This window comes from Mastigoproctus giganteus, chromosome 4 (genome assembly GCF_048544385.1).
Source record: "Mastigoproctus giganteus isolate SK-2022 chromosome 4, ASM4854438v1, whole genome shotgun sequence".
NCBI lineage: Eukaryota > Metazoa > Arthropoda > Arachnida > Uropygi > Thelyphonidae > Mastigoproctus > Mastigoproctus giganteus.
Window position 1 is genome coordinate 224,910,695 of NC_143578.1, and position 19,141 is coordinate 224,929,835.

At 34.3% G+C, this 19,141-nt stretch overlaps 1 protein-coding gene across 1 annotated transcript in view; it reads right to left on the reverse strand.

The window, feature by feature from the left end:
- The window catches only part of MED23 (mediator complex subunit 23), a 163,785-nt gene that overhangs the window by 136,328 nt on the left and 8,316 nt on the right, over positions 1-19,141 (reverse strand). The window contains exons 3-6 of the mRNA XM_090372486.1: positions 12,283-12,407; positions 8,816-8,927; positions 5,280-5,378; positions 3,205-3,309 (exon numbers count right to left, since the gene is read on the reverse strand). Of these exons, the coding sequence (XP_090228612.1) occupies positions 3,205-3,309; positions 5,280-5,378; positions 8,816-8,927; positions 12,283-12,407 (441 nt within the window). The remainder of the gene's footprint in view (positions 1-3,204; positions 3,310-5,279; positions 5,379-8,815; positions 8,928-12,282; positions 12,408-19,141) is intronic.

The following is a 19,141-nucleotide window of genomic DNA, read 5'->3' on the forward strand; positions in this document are numbered from 1 at the left end:
GGGCGATGTCAGCAGTAACTCTTCTAGTGCACAGAGGCCTTAGATGAAAGTAATCACACAGCGATTCATAATACACTGAGTGATAGAATAGAGGATTGCGGTACGTAAGGTAACGGATAAAGTTTTTTTGGACTGCTTCAATTTTGTTAGTTAAAGTCTTTGTGTGAGGATTCCAGATGGGTGAACTGAATTCAAGGATTGGCAGAACAATAGTTTTATAAAGGATAACCGCATATCTGTAGTTTTTGAACTTGTATGTGTTCCGTTTGATGAATCCCAGTGTTTTGAATGCTTTGCTGGTGATTTTAAGGACATGGGCATCGAATTTAGCACTGCTGGAAAAGAGAATCCCTAAGTCGTTAACTTGGTCACACCTTTCGATGATCACAGAGTTAATACTATACTCCGTATTCATTAGTTGTGGAGATCTGCAAGATGAGAAAGAGATAACTTTGCACTTCGAGGGGTTAGCAGACAAGCCATTCAGAGATAGCCACAGAGAGAATTTATTGAGAGCACATTGAAGTTGTTGAGAATCGGTAGTCTCCTTCACTGCTGAGTAGATCTTAAGATCATCTGCATAGAGAGCAACTTGAACATTGGAGGTGTAGATGAAAGAAGGAAGATCATTTACGAAAACAATGAAGAGAAGAGGACCTAAGGGAGAGCCTTGTGGTACTCCGCTTAGTGGTATAAAACAGTCTGAGTTCACTTGATCGATGATAACGCTCAAGGAACGATGCGTAATATAGCTGCGTAGCCATGAGAGCAAAGGGTCACGGATGCCATATAGCTTAAGTTTTTCCAGAAGTTGTTCATGCGGGACTTTATCAAATGCCTTAGATATGTCTGTGTAGACTGCATCAACTTGTAGGTGGTTATCAAGAGCTTCAGAGGTGTATTGCCAGAAAGGAAGTAAATTTGTGACTACTGACTTGCCACTGCTATTAGGTGAGACAAGATCCAGAAATCACACAAAATTTTTAGAAATAATAGAAGGATGAATCATAATGAATATAACTTCAGATAATGTGTTTTAGCTGATCAGAATAAACTACCTTCGAGGTGGGCGAATGGTTATTTTCTGATCATACGAAAAATTTGTGATTGGGGAAGGGTTTTTTGACAGATTTAGCATAAGTCTGTTTCCTTACATCCTGTAGCCATACTAAAAATAATACAAACTCACTTTTATTCCACTATTAGGTTTCTCGACTGCCAATCATCTACGATTCATTCCTTTATAAAGGTAATATTTCTATGCACAAGCTGATTCAGGTGTTCCGTATCATAGACTGCCTAATATAGCTTCTTTTCTCTTTTTTTCTTTTAATCTTCTTTGCCACAAAATCTTTTTACTCCATGCTGACAAACTTACTTGTCTATATCTCCTGTACAAATCACTTTAATCTAGATAATTTTCATTCCTCAATTCTTGATTCTTTTCCAGTATAGCTTCTCTAATTATGAAGTTATTTCTTCCACTACTGACCCCAATGTTCATGAAACAATGTGTGCTACAGCAGCTGCTAGAGATATCAAGACAATTTTGCTATTACAAGTACTCCCCGACTTACGTAAGGGTTGCATTCCACGGAACTCTGCGTAAGTCGAATTTTACATAATTCAGGAATTTCCCTAAAGGTTTATGCGGCACTCGCAACTATGCTTGCTGAATTTGATTGAAGCAAAAAATAAATGTTCGACGAACACGTAAATAGAATTATTTATTCAATTTTTTTTATCCTATGCATAGGAAAAATTATAAAAGTGGAAAAAAATTATAAAATTATAAAATTACAAAAAGAGGGAGGGGGACAGGCATAACGTCAGCAAGTTTTACTTTTGAGCATTGTTGCCAGAATCAATGTCTCCAGCTGATAAGTATGCCACTGCAGAGGTTGAGGGCTGTGGAAATTTAGAAGGGGTTTTTTCCAACACATCACAAAATTTCTTTGCTGCTGCAGAATCGGCACTGGCAACTTCACTGCATACTTTAATGTTGTGGAAACCAGCATGATGCTTGAACTTATTAAACCACCCATTGCTTGCCACAAACTTGGCTTGGGATTCGCCGTACTTATCCTTAATATCTTCATAAATACTTCTTGCTTTTGCTTGAATGGCCATTGGACTCAGGGGCACTTGCTTCTGAATCTGATTTTTCATCCATATTATTAATAGCTTTTCCATCTTCGATATAGCACCTGAGCGCTGTTTTGTGATCACTGTTGATCTTAAATGCATTGTCCTTTAACATGTTCTTTTATACGTGCACTGTCCTTTGAAATAGTTCACTGTTGAAGCAGTGAGACCTAATTCCCATGCAATAGATAACAAATTTTGTCCTGCTTCATTGTAATAAGTAAATTGGAATGAAGAGAAGATTCTGAAAATTTATTTATGTTTTTTATATGATTGAAGATTCCAGTGAAGGGGAAACATATTTCACCATAATAACGTAAAAAAATAAACAATTCTAGTTATCAGGATTATCGCAAATGCAATAAGGTCGAATTAACTACCTGTTTATAATAGATTGCACTAACAGAAAAGCCCAATAAACCAGAAAAGTGCAAATTGTTTTTACTGTTTTATGGTCACGACCTCCAGAAATGTTCTTTAGAAAAATATCAACAAAGGTGTTCAAAATCGATTCTTATAACTGAACATATGATAACGATGAAAGAGTAGTGCTCCATTATAAAAATGACTTTTAGAGAGATAAATAGCTTAGTTATATAGTGAAAATTTCAACTTCCGAGGTCTTGGAACGAATTACCGAAAAAACAATGTCATTGGGTTCACATTGAGATGTTTTTGCAATACCTCCATTTATTCCTATGGGATGTAAAATACGTTTCCAGGATTTTTTTTTAGTTTACACCGGCCAGCAAAAACTTACGTAAAGTTGAATTTACAGATCAGTGGGTAAACGTCAGTGGGTTAGTATCAACTCAGTTTTAATTCAGATTTCTGTAATTGGGGTTAAGCATTTATTTACAGAAATCTGTTGCAGATACCAAAATCTTTTTATGGATATAGTCATAGAAAGGTTATGACCAAATTGTTAACACTACGATAAATGCACTACTGCTAAAGGAGATCACTTTTAAATAAATGTCTTCCTAATATGCATTTTCATCCACTTTCATTTCACTGTTTCTCCACAAATAATTCAGTAATAAAATGCCAAAATCTTACCCAATGTGGCCATCGATCTCTTGGATATATCCTTTTCTGAATTTCATCCAGAATTAAATAACTTGGCAGAAGGGAAGCGTTTCGATCAAAAATGTGATCAAGAACCTAAGAGAGTACAAAAAAGACATTTTCCTTCTATATCTATATTTTTTACTTTTCATATGTTTATGAATGCATAAGTATAAATAAAAACAAAGTACTTTTATGCTTAGTACATTATAATAATACGGGTTTCAGTTTTTATTTCTTTAGGTTAACTGCTCTTATGATATTTAAAGTGAATCACTTTTACTAAAAGTATCTTCCCAGTCCAAAATCAGATGATGAAATTTTTTTTCTTACCTCACTTAAATCATTAAACAGTATTAAGAACTTTACAGCAATGTAAAGTTTTCAGTGCTGAACACACTGCTATAGCTCTCAGCAATGTTTATAATCTACAGGATTGTTAAAATTAAAGTATCCCTATGTAGAGGGCTCTGTAGCAAGTTCTAAGGCTCGCACTGAAGAGAAATTTGGACAATAGGTACAATAAAGTACACTTGCCATTTATTGGAAAAAATATATATAGTTACAAAATTTGTCACTATATGGTGCTGTGGCAATACAAATCACTTAAACAGTGCTAAAATTGTTCAATGTGTCCTCTATTTTGGTCAACAACAGTTTCCATTCGAAGAACAGCATTTTCTACAGCAGAACATAACATGTCAACTAGAATAGCCAGCACATGTCTAATGCTGTCCTTCAGATCTGTCAGAGTTTGACATCCTTCCCGATACAGCTGGTTCTACAAAAACCCCACAATCAGAAGTCGCATGGGGTGAGGGGTCCAGTGATCGGGGTGGCCAAGATGTCTGGAAACAATGGCTGATGACCCGTTCGTCTGTAAAGTGTTGCCTTAGCAATCTTTGGACACAACAGTGATGTGGGGGTGGCACACCACCTTGCATTAATATGGTATCCCGAAGGCACCCACATTGTTACAGCTCTGGTATTGCAAAATTTGCCAACATTTCATAATATCGCTGTCCAGTGATGGAACAGGTGCGGGGTCCAGTCAGTGTTACCTGTTCAAAAAAATATGGCCCAATCATGAATGTGGACGTAAATCCACTACACTGTCACTTTTGGAGAATGCAACGGGACCTCTTAGATAACTCGAGGGTTTTCTGTTGCCCAAATGCAACAGTTGTGCGTATTCACTTGTCCATTTAAGTGGAAGTGGGCATCATCACTCCAAAGGATGATCCATGGCCAAGTGATATCCACTGTCATTCGCGCCAGAAACTGAAGTGCATATGTGAAACGAATATCTGCATCACCGTGCTTTAGCTGCTGTAGCATGTGCATCTTTTACAGTGGAATACGGCATGTACAATTCACGAGAAACAGCTGGCACACTTGCGCTACCACATGGAGATTGACTTGATAAATTCACGACAGCCATAGCCACATCTTCAACACGAGAGGAGTCCACTCGTTTTTGACCTCTACCTGGTTGAACACTACCAAGATGTCCTGTTGCTTCAAATTTCCATGGTCATAGGTCCATGCCTTATGTGCTTCTGATGCTGGAATTCTCTGATAGCTGCAGCTGCATTGTTGCTGTTCTGATAGTACAGCTTCACTAATAGTGCCTTTTCCTACAATGGTCTTGGCATTGCTGCTGTAGTGCAGGCAAACATTACTGTATGATTTTGTAAAGACTGCTTTGCTTTCATACAGCACAGTAGAGCTGAGTAGTGGCGCTGTGGCAATAACTTACAATTATGCAAATAATGTAAGTTATTTGCATAATCGCGTAAATAAGATAGTTACGCACCAACACAGTGACAAATTTTGTAACTAATTTTTTTCCCCCAATAAATGGCGAGCACATTCTTTATTGTACCTGTTGTCCAAATTTCTCTTCAGTACGAACCTTAGAACTCACTCCAGGGCCCTCTACATAGCAATACTTTAATTTTAACAAACCTGTATAAACTACAGATTTTTCTTAAAAATGTAACACTAGGAACCTTTATACAATAAAAGTAATAAAAAAGGTCAAAATAAATGATAGAAAATATTACCTGTTGCACAGCTCTCAGCTGATTCAAAATAGCTACATTAACTGCAGATGGTATAGTATGTGCTTTATCCAGAATACTTTTCAACAGATCCCGTACTCCCTAGTAAAGTGAAAAGCTTAATCTGATATCCACATAAAATGAATGCATGTCGAAAATATAAAATATCAATTGATGAATAAATTTTAATATTCCATAAAACAATTGAAAATACAACAATAAAAATAAATTTAATTATGCTAGTGGCATAAAGGCAGGCTGAATGAATATTTTCAACTTGGATATACACTAAGATAAGACTACACTTTAATCTAGTACCATCATATATAATCGTATTTTTATCTAATATTAATAACAGTGTGCACATACACAGAAAATTAATAACACATACACAGAAAATGGTTTCTGTCAGGTAGGAGACTTCACTACACTTGTAAATAAATGTAGTATAGTCAAGAAAGAGACCCACTCCTATATAAATATTCCCTTTAAAAATTAAAAGGGGATATTGGCTTTTAGAGTTAATTAAGGAATCATATATAAAAATATGAGTAACCACACTGATCAACAAACACAAATAATAGTGGTTGTGAGCAGATGCAAACCAACCCAACAGTTATGTGTAATTAAATTGATGATTACAAAAGATTAAGGAAATTTAAAACAGTATTTATAATGTTAATGACAAGCTAAAATGTTAATCATTTTGAATTTTTCCAAAAAGATATATTTTTAATGTTTTGAAAAAAAAAAAAAAAAAAAAAATCAATAATAAAATTTCTGATAATAAAGATATATTTGCATGCAATTAATTGTTATTTTATGTATACAGCCACTCCCCGGCTTATGCAATACTCAACTTTACATAAGTTTTTGCTGGCAGGTGCAAACTTTAAAAAAATCGTGGAAACGTATTTTGCATCCCATAGGAATAAATGGAGACATCATGAAAATATCGTAACATGAACCCAATAATACATCGTGTTTTTTTTGGTAATTCATTCCAAGACCTCGGAAGTTGTTTTTTTTCACTATATAACTAAGCTATTTATCTCTCTAAAAGATCATTTTTATAATGGAAATTGCACTACACTTTCATCGTTATCATACGTTCCATTACAAGAATCAATTTTGAATGCTTTTGTGATATTTTTCTAAAACACATTTCTGGAGGTTACTACCATAAAACAATAAAAACAATTTGCAATTTCCGGTTTATTGGGCTTTTCTGTTAGCGCAATCTATTATAAATGGGTAGTAAACTCAATCTTATTTCAAAATATATATGAACAATAAAGCTCAATCCTTCCTACTTTAATACTATTTGTAAATTTATAGAGATCAACTCATACCTTTTTATAGGAAGTACTTCAGCCAGACGCTCTCATCAAATTAATCCAATTAATACATTATATAAAACTAAATTTATGACACAATATTATGGTTTAAAATTGTTAATTGTTAATATATAGGGGTTTCTTAAAAATAATCCTGTATTCAATTTCCATAATCTACTCACTGCCAAAACGAAGAGCAAAGCAAAGCCGATGCATATCAATCCACTAAAATGTACACTTGAAATGAAGTTAAACCGTAACGCTATAAATGTAGGTAGACCATACACAATTTCGGACTCATGGATCTTTACGCGCATGTGTAAATAACATTATTTGTATTGGTTAATAAAAATAATCTTGTTGCGGTATGCTAAATTGAATCTTATTATTATTAGTATAAAATAAAGTGGAGATTGTTAAGTGTCACTTTGCTTCTTGTGAGCATGGACCACCCCGAAATAACTTAGTCCCTTATTAAGAAGTTTAGTCTAAAATATTTTAGTAAATTTGATAATTGTCTTCAATTTCCAGTCCATTATTGCTGGATGGTTTAGTTTTTAGTGGATTGATGTGCATCGGCTTCACTTTGCCCTTTCTTTTGGCAGTGAGTAGATTATGGAAATTGAATACAGGATTATTTTTAAGAAACCCCTATATGTCAACAATTTTAAACCATAATATCGTTTCATAAATTTAGTTTTATATAATGTATTAATTGGATTAATTTGATGTGAGCATCGGGCTAAAGAACTTCCTATAAAAAGGTATGAGTTGAACGCAATCGTATTGCATTTGCAATAATATAAAATAAAATAAAATAAATTTTCTGTTTATACTCCGGGACGACCAAACGGTCAGAGGAGTTAACAAGATAGACAGAATACAAGAAACAGCACCGTATTCAGCAGTCACGGGCTTGAACCCCGGTCACTCAAGGCACGTGTACTTATGCACCCGCGCGCCTGACCACTAGGCTACGGCGGCCTTCAACTGGAATTCTGTGGGTTTTTAGGTTACAGCATTATGGTGAAATGAGTTCCCCTCACTGAAATCTTCAATCATACAAAAAACATAAAATAAATTTTCAGAATCTTCTCTTCATTCCTATTTACTTATTATAATGGAGAAGGGAAAGGGACCAACAGAAAGTGCAAATGCTGGCAGTGCTAGGAAACAAAACAAAATTGATTTATAAATGAAGATGATTAAGAAGTACAAAGCAGGACAAAGTTTGTCATCTATTGCATGCAATTAGGTCTCGCTGTTTCAACAGTGAATACTATTTTAAGGGATAGTGCGCGTATAAAAGAACATGTTAAAGGACCAACACATTTAAGATCAACAGTGATCACAAAACAGCGCTCAGGTGCTATATCGAAGATGGAAAAGCCATTAATAATACGGAAGAAAAATCAGATTCAGAAGCAAGTGCCCTTGAGTCCAATGGCCATTCAAGCAAAAGCAAGAAGTATTTATGAAGATATTAAGGATAAGTACGGTGAACCCCAAGCCAAGTTCGTTTGTTTGTTGTTTGGTTTTTAGGAGCATTAGCAACTAAGGCCATATTGCTCCGGGATATGTGGTGGTCATTCCCCGACCTTTCCGCATCCTCCATATTTGGTGGTCACGGGCTTGAACCCCGGTCTAATCAAGAAGCGTGTGCTATGCACTGCTGCTCCTGCCCACCCGGCTACAGAGGCGGCAAGCCAAGTTCGTGGCAAGCAATAAGTGGTTTAATAGGTTTAAGCAGCACGTTGGTTTCCAAAACAAAGTATGCGGTGAAGTCTCCAGTGCCGATTCTGCAGCTGCAGAGAAATTTTTTGATGTGCTGGAAAAAACCCCTTCTAAATCTCCACAGCCCTCCTCAACTTCTGCAGTGGCGTGCTCATCAGCTGGAGAGTTAATTCTGGCAACGATGCTCGAAAGATAAAACTTGCTGATGTTATGCCTGTCTCCTCTCTCTTTTTGTAATTTTGTACACTTTTGTAATTTTTTCTGTGCATGAGATAAAAAAATTGAATAAATAATTTTATTTACATGTTTTTTGAATATTTCTTTTTTGCTTCAATCAAATTTGCAAGTGCTGCATAAGCATTTAGGGAAATTCTGACTTACGTACAGTTCCATGGATCGCAACCCTTATGTAAGTCAGGGAATGGTTGTATATTTATTTATTTATATTCTTTCAGTATTAAAACTTACTTTGTAATCAACTCCAGCTATAATCCTGTTTATAAGTTGAAAGCTCTGGCACCAAAAATCTTCATTTTGATAATGTAGCTTCTCACATTTCAGCAAAGTATCACATACAGTCCTATAATAAATAACAAAAAAAGGGGGTACTCTTATGCTGAATTACAGTCTGTTCTTAAGTCTTATATTGTAGAAGAAAATGCATCTGATATTGGACATAGCAATAATATTAAAGATGTTTATAAATTTTAATGGACTATTAACACAGCTGTGCTAAAAGCCATATGCTAATCAACAATAAGGTAATAATCTCACGATTTATGAATGCCCCATGTTACTTTAAGTTGCTCATAATTCAGGATTATTTTCATACATGTGATACAACAGAAGGATGTAGAGCACATTAGACAAACAAACAAAAAAATCACATCTGCTGTAGTATCACTGATGTACTCTGCTCTGTACTTAGAGCATACGTTGTCTTTTACATTACACAGCAAATTCCAAAATTATCTGGATATGGAGGAGATAACACAGGCAATCCAAAACACATGGATAATCCAAAATTATTTCATTTTTAACTTGCATGTATTAGACAGAGACACAGGGAGACAGAAGGAGAAAAAGAGATGAAGAGAGTCTTGTCCTGTGTGAAGCACTTCTCTTTTCTTGAGGCTGTCTCGTCAAAAACGTCTTGAGAATCTTTTGCTGCTGGCTCCTGTTCCTAGACGCCTGTTCCTGAATATAGCATAGATTATTCTGGTAAGTCTCACCTTATATTTACGACATGATAGTTTAATAGAATGAAAGTGTTGGACGTTCATACCTGACCCTATTTTTAATAGAGTCTACTGAGAAACATCCCTCCTCATAGGAGCTCACTAAGGTAGCATCAATCTCACAACACCTAAAAATGAGAGTATAAGATTTGGAGAGATCCATTTGTATTAATATAATACCGTAAGTTATGACTGTTAAGTCTGTATAGTACACTTACATATACACCCAGATACTCAAACTGAAGGATGAGTGTTGGCTCCGAAAGTATGGGCAGTGTCAACTGAAGACCACATGAAGAACACTGACATGTTTGTATGCATGTATCATTAGCCTTACGTATATAGTATATCGTTTTATCCTCTTTGATAAGAAATAGAGCTCTTATATAATCAGTATTTTACACCTGTTTTTGTAGGCTAGAATTAATAACCCATGTTTTGTTTAATCATCCTTGCCTCTTAGCCACTCTCTTGCTACACGTTATCCATAGCACAAGTTTTATAGTAAAAGAACCATAATTTTGCGGCATTCTGAGGTTTAACTTATAGGAGGATTTCAGAATGAAAAACACAATGCCCAATTCGATGTTGCAAGTCTATTCTCCACATTGCAGAGTAGGTTTTGAGAACACGAGATTGTTGTCCTAGTATATAAACCACTAATCAATCATATAAGTCATAGGTGTTTTCTGGAACATCGATATTAAACTTGGCCGGAAATCTTGTTATACACATTTCATCTTGAATAATAGTATTGAATGTCTTAATCTCCACATTTGTAGAATGATGACCAAAAAAAAAAAAAAACCCTGTGGAACAGTTGTCATCATGATTAATGTACTGTAATTTTCATGAAAGTACAGTATGGCTCACTGAATCCCAGCATCTGATGGCAGAATGTAATTTCCTCCATTACTTGAAAGACACCATAAAACCATAAACGGAATGAGCTGAGGGGAGGGGGATGATCATATGTACTAACAATTCATGGTTCCATAAGCCTTTAATATATTCATCAAGTAATGGCAATAATGAAAAAAAAAAAAAAATTAAAGAAATCATGATAGAGAGCAAGAGAGATGAAAACTTAGCTTATCTTATAAATAATATACAATTTATAAAAGTTTAATAAATTTGTCAAGTAACAAAAATTAAAGAAATTTAAAGTTAAAACTAAAAATTGAAATCAAAATTATGCATGATTTAATCAGTAGTTTATTTTATATACAGTCAGTAAAAACAAAATTGGTTGGTTATTTTGGAAATTGTTAGTGCAAGCATAAAAAACGTTTTGGCAAACCTCAATGAATTGTTGATGGTCAAATCTGTTGAATGCAGTTAGCCACTGAAGAAAGTCCTACATGTTGAGGAAGTCACTTTGGCCTTATCAGACAAATAGCATTGGACTGTTTTATACTAGTAGCACACAGAAATGCTTTCAATTTGTTGGTAAATCTGATGTGGAGATGGCAAAATAGAAAGGCCAAGCTTGGCATTTATAATGAGAAAATATTCAACTAACATGAGAAGGTTGAAAAGCAAATTTTGAAATGAATGATCAGATTAGAAAAACGTAAAGGAAAGGAGATATATTGCAAATGGCAAATTATTTCCAGATGGTGTTTAGATTATGAATGAGAATAAGATCACATTACATAAAACAGAAGACTGTAAAGATGACAGTACAAGCCAATTTGTAAGAAAGAGGTGAGCGTAGAAAGAACAAAATGTAGGGATCTTTGAGGGGTCAACAGTAAACCAAAAGTTTCATATAACCCAGGAAGTGATCAATAAGATGTTCAGTTGAATATCTTACCAATGACATATTTGACAATGCACAGACAGAAAAATGTCATTAGTTTAAGCAGGGATGGTTTTTCAGAGAAAACTGAAGAGTATGGCCAAGAAAGGTCTCCCCCTCCCCACTTCTTGAGGCAGACCTGAGCTGATGCTTCCCACACAGATTGGGGGTTTGTAAGAGAAGATGAGGGGCAATGCTAATTCAAATTTGATCATAGATCTCTAGCTATTCTCAGGTAAAAGGAATAGAGTGCTCCCCATAAATTCCAGGATTTTCACCAATACAACATATAAGTCAGCCTACAAACGTACATTGGGAAAATGTAAAAATAAAAATAAATAAAAGAAACACAAGAACCATATCAACTACTTTGGTTGTGATACACCAGAACCAAAGTAGTTGGATATGGTATAAGTTCGAAAACATTTTGAACTTAAAAAAGTTCACAAACACAAAAAGTTCAAAAACATTTTTTTGTCTCTATGCGTTGGGTTTCTGATGGGAATCTATCCATTTTTACTGTAGTGTATGTGCAGGCATAAAAATGATAACTTGAAAGTGCAACATAGAAGTAGAAACAGTCAATTAAATGTATAACACATAACCATATTTTAATAACATTATAAAAAAATTTATAATAGTTGAGGCAAAGTCTATTTTGCATATTAACTATGATTAATCTTATTACAGGATTTCATACCCTTAAGGTCTTTTTTTTCAGCTCCCAAAATACTAGCCTAAATGAAGTTGCTTGAATTTTCACTTTTTGATTTTCAGTTTAAGAACTTTAACCCAAAGTTGCACAGTCAGACTTTAAATTTAAACAAAGACAGAAAGATGAATATTATTAAGAGATATCAGCATAAAATTCTGCAAGAAGCAATAACTAAACTTACCTATGAGGTATTAGATTATTATTTACTGCTTCTTCTAACAAAAGTAATAATAATTTAGCCTGCTTCTGGCTACTTAATGTGCCTACTGCATTAACATAATAACGCAAAACTGCCTGCTGGTCTTCCTATTAAAAAAAAAAAAAAAAAAAAGAAATAAATATGATATGTTTAAAAAAAAAAATGAAGTACTCCTTTCTCCTACCATCACCAAAAATAGTTAAAGCTTTATTTCAAAGAATATAATATTATTGCAGGGTCACTAAGAAATTTCAAATGATTTCCTCAATCTAGAAATCTCGATAGTGACAGTGTTAAAGAAAACTTCACAGTCATTAATAAATGATGCAATAATATCATCTGAATTTTTATTAGAAATTTCTTTTATGAGCTATATTATTTCTTATTTGTTACCAATTCATCTTCGCCAAAGTAACATTCATAACCAACATAAATATTAAACCAATATATTTTATTGCACAACGTAAACATAACATAAAAATTCTTGGTAAATATTTAGCTAATGTTTAATACAGCCACTCCCTGACTTACGTAAGGGTTACGTTCCGCGGAACTATACTACGTAAGTCGGAATTTCCCTAAATCACTGGTTTTCATTTATTCCTTTTTTTAATAACGGCACTCCTAAGTAATTTATTTTATTTTGTGGCACTCCTACTCGATTTAATATTAAAAAATATTACAATAATATAACTATAAACAAAATTACAATTCATAATACAAATTATATATATTTATATAATAATTTTATACTTTACTGTACTAAATAAACATCAATTATATTTCACTGCAAAATTAAATAGATACCGTACACCTTTTTACAATGAAATAAATATATATAAATAAATAAAAAAATAAGTTTAAGAACTTTAACCCAAATTACGTGGCACCCCTGGAATGTTGTTGCAGCATCCCAGTTCAAAACCACTGCCCTAAATGCTTAAGCAGCACATGCAAATTTGATTGAATTTGATTGAAATTGAACATTTCTTTTTGCTTGTCAAGCAAAAAGAAATGTTCGACAAACAGGTAAATAAAATTATTTTTTATCTCATGCGCAGGAAAAATTACAAAAATTTCAAAATTATAAAATTACAAAAAGAGAGAGGAGACAAGCATAACGTCAGCAAGCTTTACCTTTCGAGCACTGTTGCCAGAATTAACTCTACAGCTCATAAGCGCGCCGCTGTGGAAGTTGAGGGCTGTGGAGATTTAGAAGGGTTTTTCCCAACACATCACAAAATTTCTCTGCACCTGCAGAATTGGCACTGGTAACTTCACCACATACTTAAACCACTCATTGCTTGAACGAACTTGGCTTGGGGTTTGCCGTACTTATCCTTAATATCTTCATAAATATTTCTTGCTTTTGCTTGAATAGCCATTGGATTCAGGGGCACTTGCTTTTCCATCTATGATATAGCACCTGAACGCTATTTTGTGATCACTGTTGATCTTAAATGCATTGATCCTTTAACATGTACTTTTATACGTGCACTGTCCCTTAAAATAGTATTCACTGTTGAAGCAGCGAGACCTAATTCCATGCAACAGATGACAAACTTTGTCCTGCTTCGTACTTCTTAATCATCTTCATTTATAAATCAATTTTGTTTTGTTTCCTAGCACTGCCAGCATTTGCACTTTCCGTTGGTCCCTTTCCCTTCACCATTATAATAAGTAAATAGAAATGAAGAGAAGATTCTGAAAATTTATGTTTTTTATGATTGAAGATTTCAGTGAAGGGGAAACATATTTCACCATAATAATGTAAAAACCCAAACAAGTCCAGGATTATTGGGATTTTCGCAAATGCAATAAGACTGAGTTTACTACATGTTTATAATATATTATGCTAACAGAAAAGCCCAATAAACCGGAAAATGCAAATTGTTTTTGTTTTATGGTAGTGACCAGAAATGTTTTAGAAAAATATCACAAAGGCATTCAAAATTGATTCCTATAATGGAACATATGATAAGGATGAAAGGATAGTGCAATTTTCATTATAAAATGACCTTTTAGAGAGATAAATAGCTTAGTTATATAGTGAAAATTTCAACTTCCAAGGTCTTGGAAAAAAAAAAAAAAAAACCGACAACGTATTATTGGATTCACATTACAATATATCCATTTATTCCTACAAGATGCAAAATACATTTCCACGATTTTTTAAAGTTTGCACCAGTTGGCAAAAACTTACGTAAAGTCAAATTTCCGTAAGTCAAGTATTACGTAAGCAGGGGAGTGGCTGTACATTTATATTAAAAAAAAAAAAAAAAAAACATTTATCTAATCAAGATAATCAAATTGTGAAGTACCTAACATTAATACCACTCTGTATTTGGCTGCTGATAATTCTACTTTCAGAGAACAAGCAACAATTAAATGCTTAATTGGATTTGAGGTGAAACATTATTTTTTAATTACTTTCTCAAAATAAGCAGGAGTTACTCATAAAATCACTGTACACATAATGACAAAAAATATATGTATTAATATCCCGGGTCTTAGAGGGGAACAGGCATTCTGTGTGTTATCTCTAACACTCAGTCTAAAACACTGATGGATCCAATATCTTTCTATTTCAGAAGATTTAGGAGAAGTCCAGTTGGCCTGCCTCCCTAAAATCCATTCATGCACACCTTCTCGATGGCAAGCCCTGTTATGCCACTTAGGTGGCAACGAATGTGTAGAGTGGTTCTCTTCAAGATGCCTGGTCAGCGTGAAGAAGAAAAGACTAAACCCTCCAGCACATGACAGCACGCTGATTTTCCTCAGTCCGCAGCAGCTTTAACTCCACCTCTTACGGCAGCGAGAGGATCAGAGTGGAAGCAGAGGGTGCTAAGAATCTCTGGGTATGACCAGGCTGCCATGCATGGAAACTGAACTTTGCCTGTTACAACATAAGATCGCTCATCGGTGAAGATAGGATATTAGAGGTGGAAAAGGAACTAGAAAATGTAAATTGGAATATCATTGGTTTGGCTGAAACAAGAAGAAGAAATGAATCACTTAAAAGTCTATCAAGTGGAAATCTGCAGTACATCAATGGAAACAGTGAAAAGAGCGAAGGTGGAGTTGGCTTTCTGGTCCATAAGGATATAAAAAACAACATTTTGGAATTCAAAAGTACACCACCAAGGGTGTCAAGACTACTACTCAGGATTTCTAAGAGGTACAAGCTAAAGGTTATAATGATTTATGCACCAACATCGAGCCATGATGATGAAGAGGCTGAAGAAATGTACACTGAAATTGAGTCTTCTAGATGAGCAGAAAACCCACTACACTATCATTATGGGGGGAACTTCAATGCTAAGGTTGGAAAGAGACAAAACAGCACAGAAAGGGGAACTATAGGAAATTTTGGAATTGGTGAAAGACTTGTGGAATTTGCAGAATCTTGAGGAATATCAGTAATGAACACTTTTTTTCAAGAAAAGGGTGAACAGAAAGTGGACATGGAAGAGCCCAAATGGATTAACAACTAATAAAATAGACTTCATCCTCACTAACAGAAGATATATCGTGAATGATGTTACTGTCCTGAACAAGGTAAATGTTGGAAGTGATCACAGAATGGTAAGATACACACTTGATATAAATGTAAGAAAAGAAAGAAAAAAACTGACTTGAGTAAATAATATGAAGGTTTTTGAGATAACAGAAGAGAAGAAAAAGCAGTATGTACTGGAACGTAAGAACAAGTTTGAGCTTCTGCAGACTGTTCAGGACCAAGACATCGACGAGGAATACTATAGCTTTCTGAAAGTGATAAAGCCCAAGGAACCTATAGGTAAAAAGAAGAAAAATTAGTCAAGAAACGCTTGTCATGATGAATCGAAGACGACAAATGAAGAGCAAGATACATGCTGACAAGGACAAAATTACTGCAATAATTAAAGACAAACACCAGCCAAGGAATTAAAATTAAAAATTTTTACTATAAAAATAAAATATACAGAAATAAAATATAATGAAATACTGTGATACACTATCGGAAGACTAAAATATTACAATAAAATAAACTACGATAAAACGTTAAAAATATACCGAAGCAATAAAATTATCTAAAATAAACCGGATTAAAAGATGTTGAAATTCAACAGCTTTTAACTGTTGAATTAAAAGCTGTTGAAGAAGGAAACAGCAGTCTCCAAAAGCTTCAGGTTTTATCGCTTCGGTATATTTTTAACGTTTTATCGTAGTTTATTTTATCATAATTTATTGTAATATTTTAGTCTTCCGATAGTGTATCACAGTATTTCATTATATTTTATTTTTATAGTAAAAATTTTTAATTCCTTGGCTGGTGTTTGTGTTTAATTATTGCAGTATGGAATTTCCCAGCCCCATAGGCCTGTTTGAAGTTATAAGGACAAAATTGAGTATACCGAGTTATGCAAAGCCATTAGAAAGAGATTCAGACAGGAAGATTTAACACAAGAAAAGTAGAACAGGCATTAAGAGAAAACAAAGGACTTAAACCAGCAGCTATGAGTAGTAATACAGAAAAACAAATGATACTGAAACTGAAGAATAGTGATGGTGTACTTATAAATAGCAGAAGATTACTATAGAGAAGTTTAAAAGGAGCGAGGGAATGATGTCAGCAGTGGGGAAGATGAATCACAAATTAGTAACACATATGACATACCCAATATCCTTCCTGATGAGGTAGAACATGTGCTGAAGAAAATGAAGAATCAGAAAGCTCCAGGGGAAGACGAAGTTACTGTACAGTTCTTAAAATTGAGAGGAAGAGACATGACACAAAACTGGCAGGACTTTTCACAAAATGCATTAGAAAAGACATAATGCCCAAGGAGTGGAATAATGCAATCATAGTTTTGCTGCATAAGAAAGGGGATAAATCATAAACTGGAAATTATAGGCCACTTATCTTGTTATCCCACTATCAGATTAGAAAGAATACTTGATGAGAATCAACCAAAAGAGCAAGCTGGCTTTAGGACAGGATTCTCAACTATGGATCACCTTCGCGTAATATCACAGCTAATGGAGAAAGCAAATGAATATAAAACACCATTATGCCTGGCATTTGTGGATTATGAAAAGGCATTTGACTCTATACAGCATAAGGCAATGTTTAGGGGACTGGAAAGACAAGGCATAGATACCTCATATATTATGATTTTGAAAAAAATATGAGAATGCCACCTCCTTTAGTACACTAGACAAAGACAATAGCAAATTTAAAATTGAGAAAAAGAGTTCGACAAGGAGACACAATATCTCCAAAGTTGTTTACTGCTACCCCTGAGAAAGCTTTCAGAAGATAAGACTGGTTGCAGAAAGGAGTCAATGTGAATAGAGAGTACATAAACCATTTACAGATGGCATTGTGATCATAAGACATGATCCCAAAGAATTAGAGGAAAATCTTAATCAGTTATGCAGAATTAGTAAGGATTTCGGACTAAAGATGAATATGGCTAAAACAAAAGTAATGATGAACAAGTATGCCACAGAAAGGGATATAATCAATGAAGGAGCAGTGATTGAAAAGGTGGATTCATATACTAATCTGGGACAAGTCATTAGCTGTAATAATGATAAATGGCTGGAAGTCAAGAGAAGAATAAATTTTGGATAGACAGCATTCAGGAAATATAGTCACATACTGAGGAGCAATATCCCAATTTGTCTGAAACGTAAAATAATGAACCAATGTATACTCCCCACCATGACTTATGGAAGTGAAACTTGGGCACTCACCAAAAGAATGAAAGAGAAGCTGAAAACTACACAGCAAAGAATGGAACGAATTATATTAAGAAATCAGACTGGTAGATAAGAAGAGAAACACATGGATTAGGCAGCAAACTCAAGTAAAGGACATTCTTATCAAAACTAAAGAACTAAAATGGTCTTGGGCAGGGCACATAGTTCGAAGACAGGATGACAGATGGACTAAGAAAATAACAGAATGGTACCCAAGAGGAGCTAGAAGAAAACCTGGAAGACAACGATGGAGATGGACAGATGAAATTCACGAGTTTGTGGGTAGTAAATGGATATCCATTGCACAAAACAGAAGGAACTGGAAAGTTGCTGGAGAGGCCTTCATCCTACAGTGGATTGAAAATGGCTGATGATGATGAAAGAATAGCAGATAAGTTTTAAAAAAGTGTTTCTTAAAGTTTAAGTCACATCTAATAACATATAAGTTCTCACATATTGATTGTAGACTATGTAATAAATGTACCCAAAAACTTGAGCATTAAGAAAATGAAATAAAAAGCAAAGTAATTTTCCTACAACTATACATTTTAATTATTTTTAGAAATTCAGTGTTTCATTGAAGTACTAGAAAACTGAATTAGTTTATTAAAAATACATTGCAACTTCGATATAACGCAGGTGTCAGGCGACAACAGTTTAACATCTGTGTTATAAGCGAAGCTTGTTATAGTAGAAAAACATTTTTATTTACTAATGTTTTATGAGTATACAAACTAAAAGATGTAAATATTAAAGGTTATATCATTTCCTTTACTACTAATATATAATGCTGTTATGGGCTTGCATTTTACGCATCCATTCTGAAATAGTCATGCAATTTAGTTTGCCGGAACTGATGACTGTTTTTTCAGTACATTATTCTTAATAGTGGTCAGTTTTAATAAACAAAGATGTTTACCATCACTCTGATGCCTTCACCTCATTAATGTTTTCACGCACTTTGTAATTTCTGGTGCTTTTTCCTTACACAAGTCATCCACTTTATCTTTTGAGTCACTCCCTATGTCACTGGCCTTCTATTTGTCAATTGTCTTCCCACTGTTCACAGACTTCAATTTCTTTCTTGCAGTCC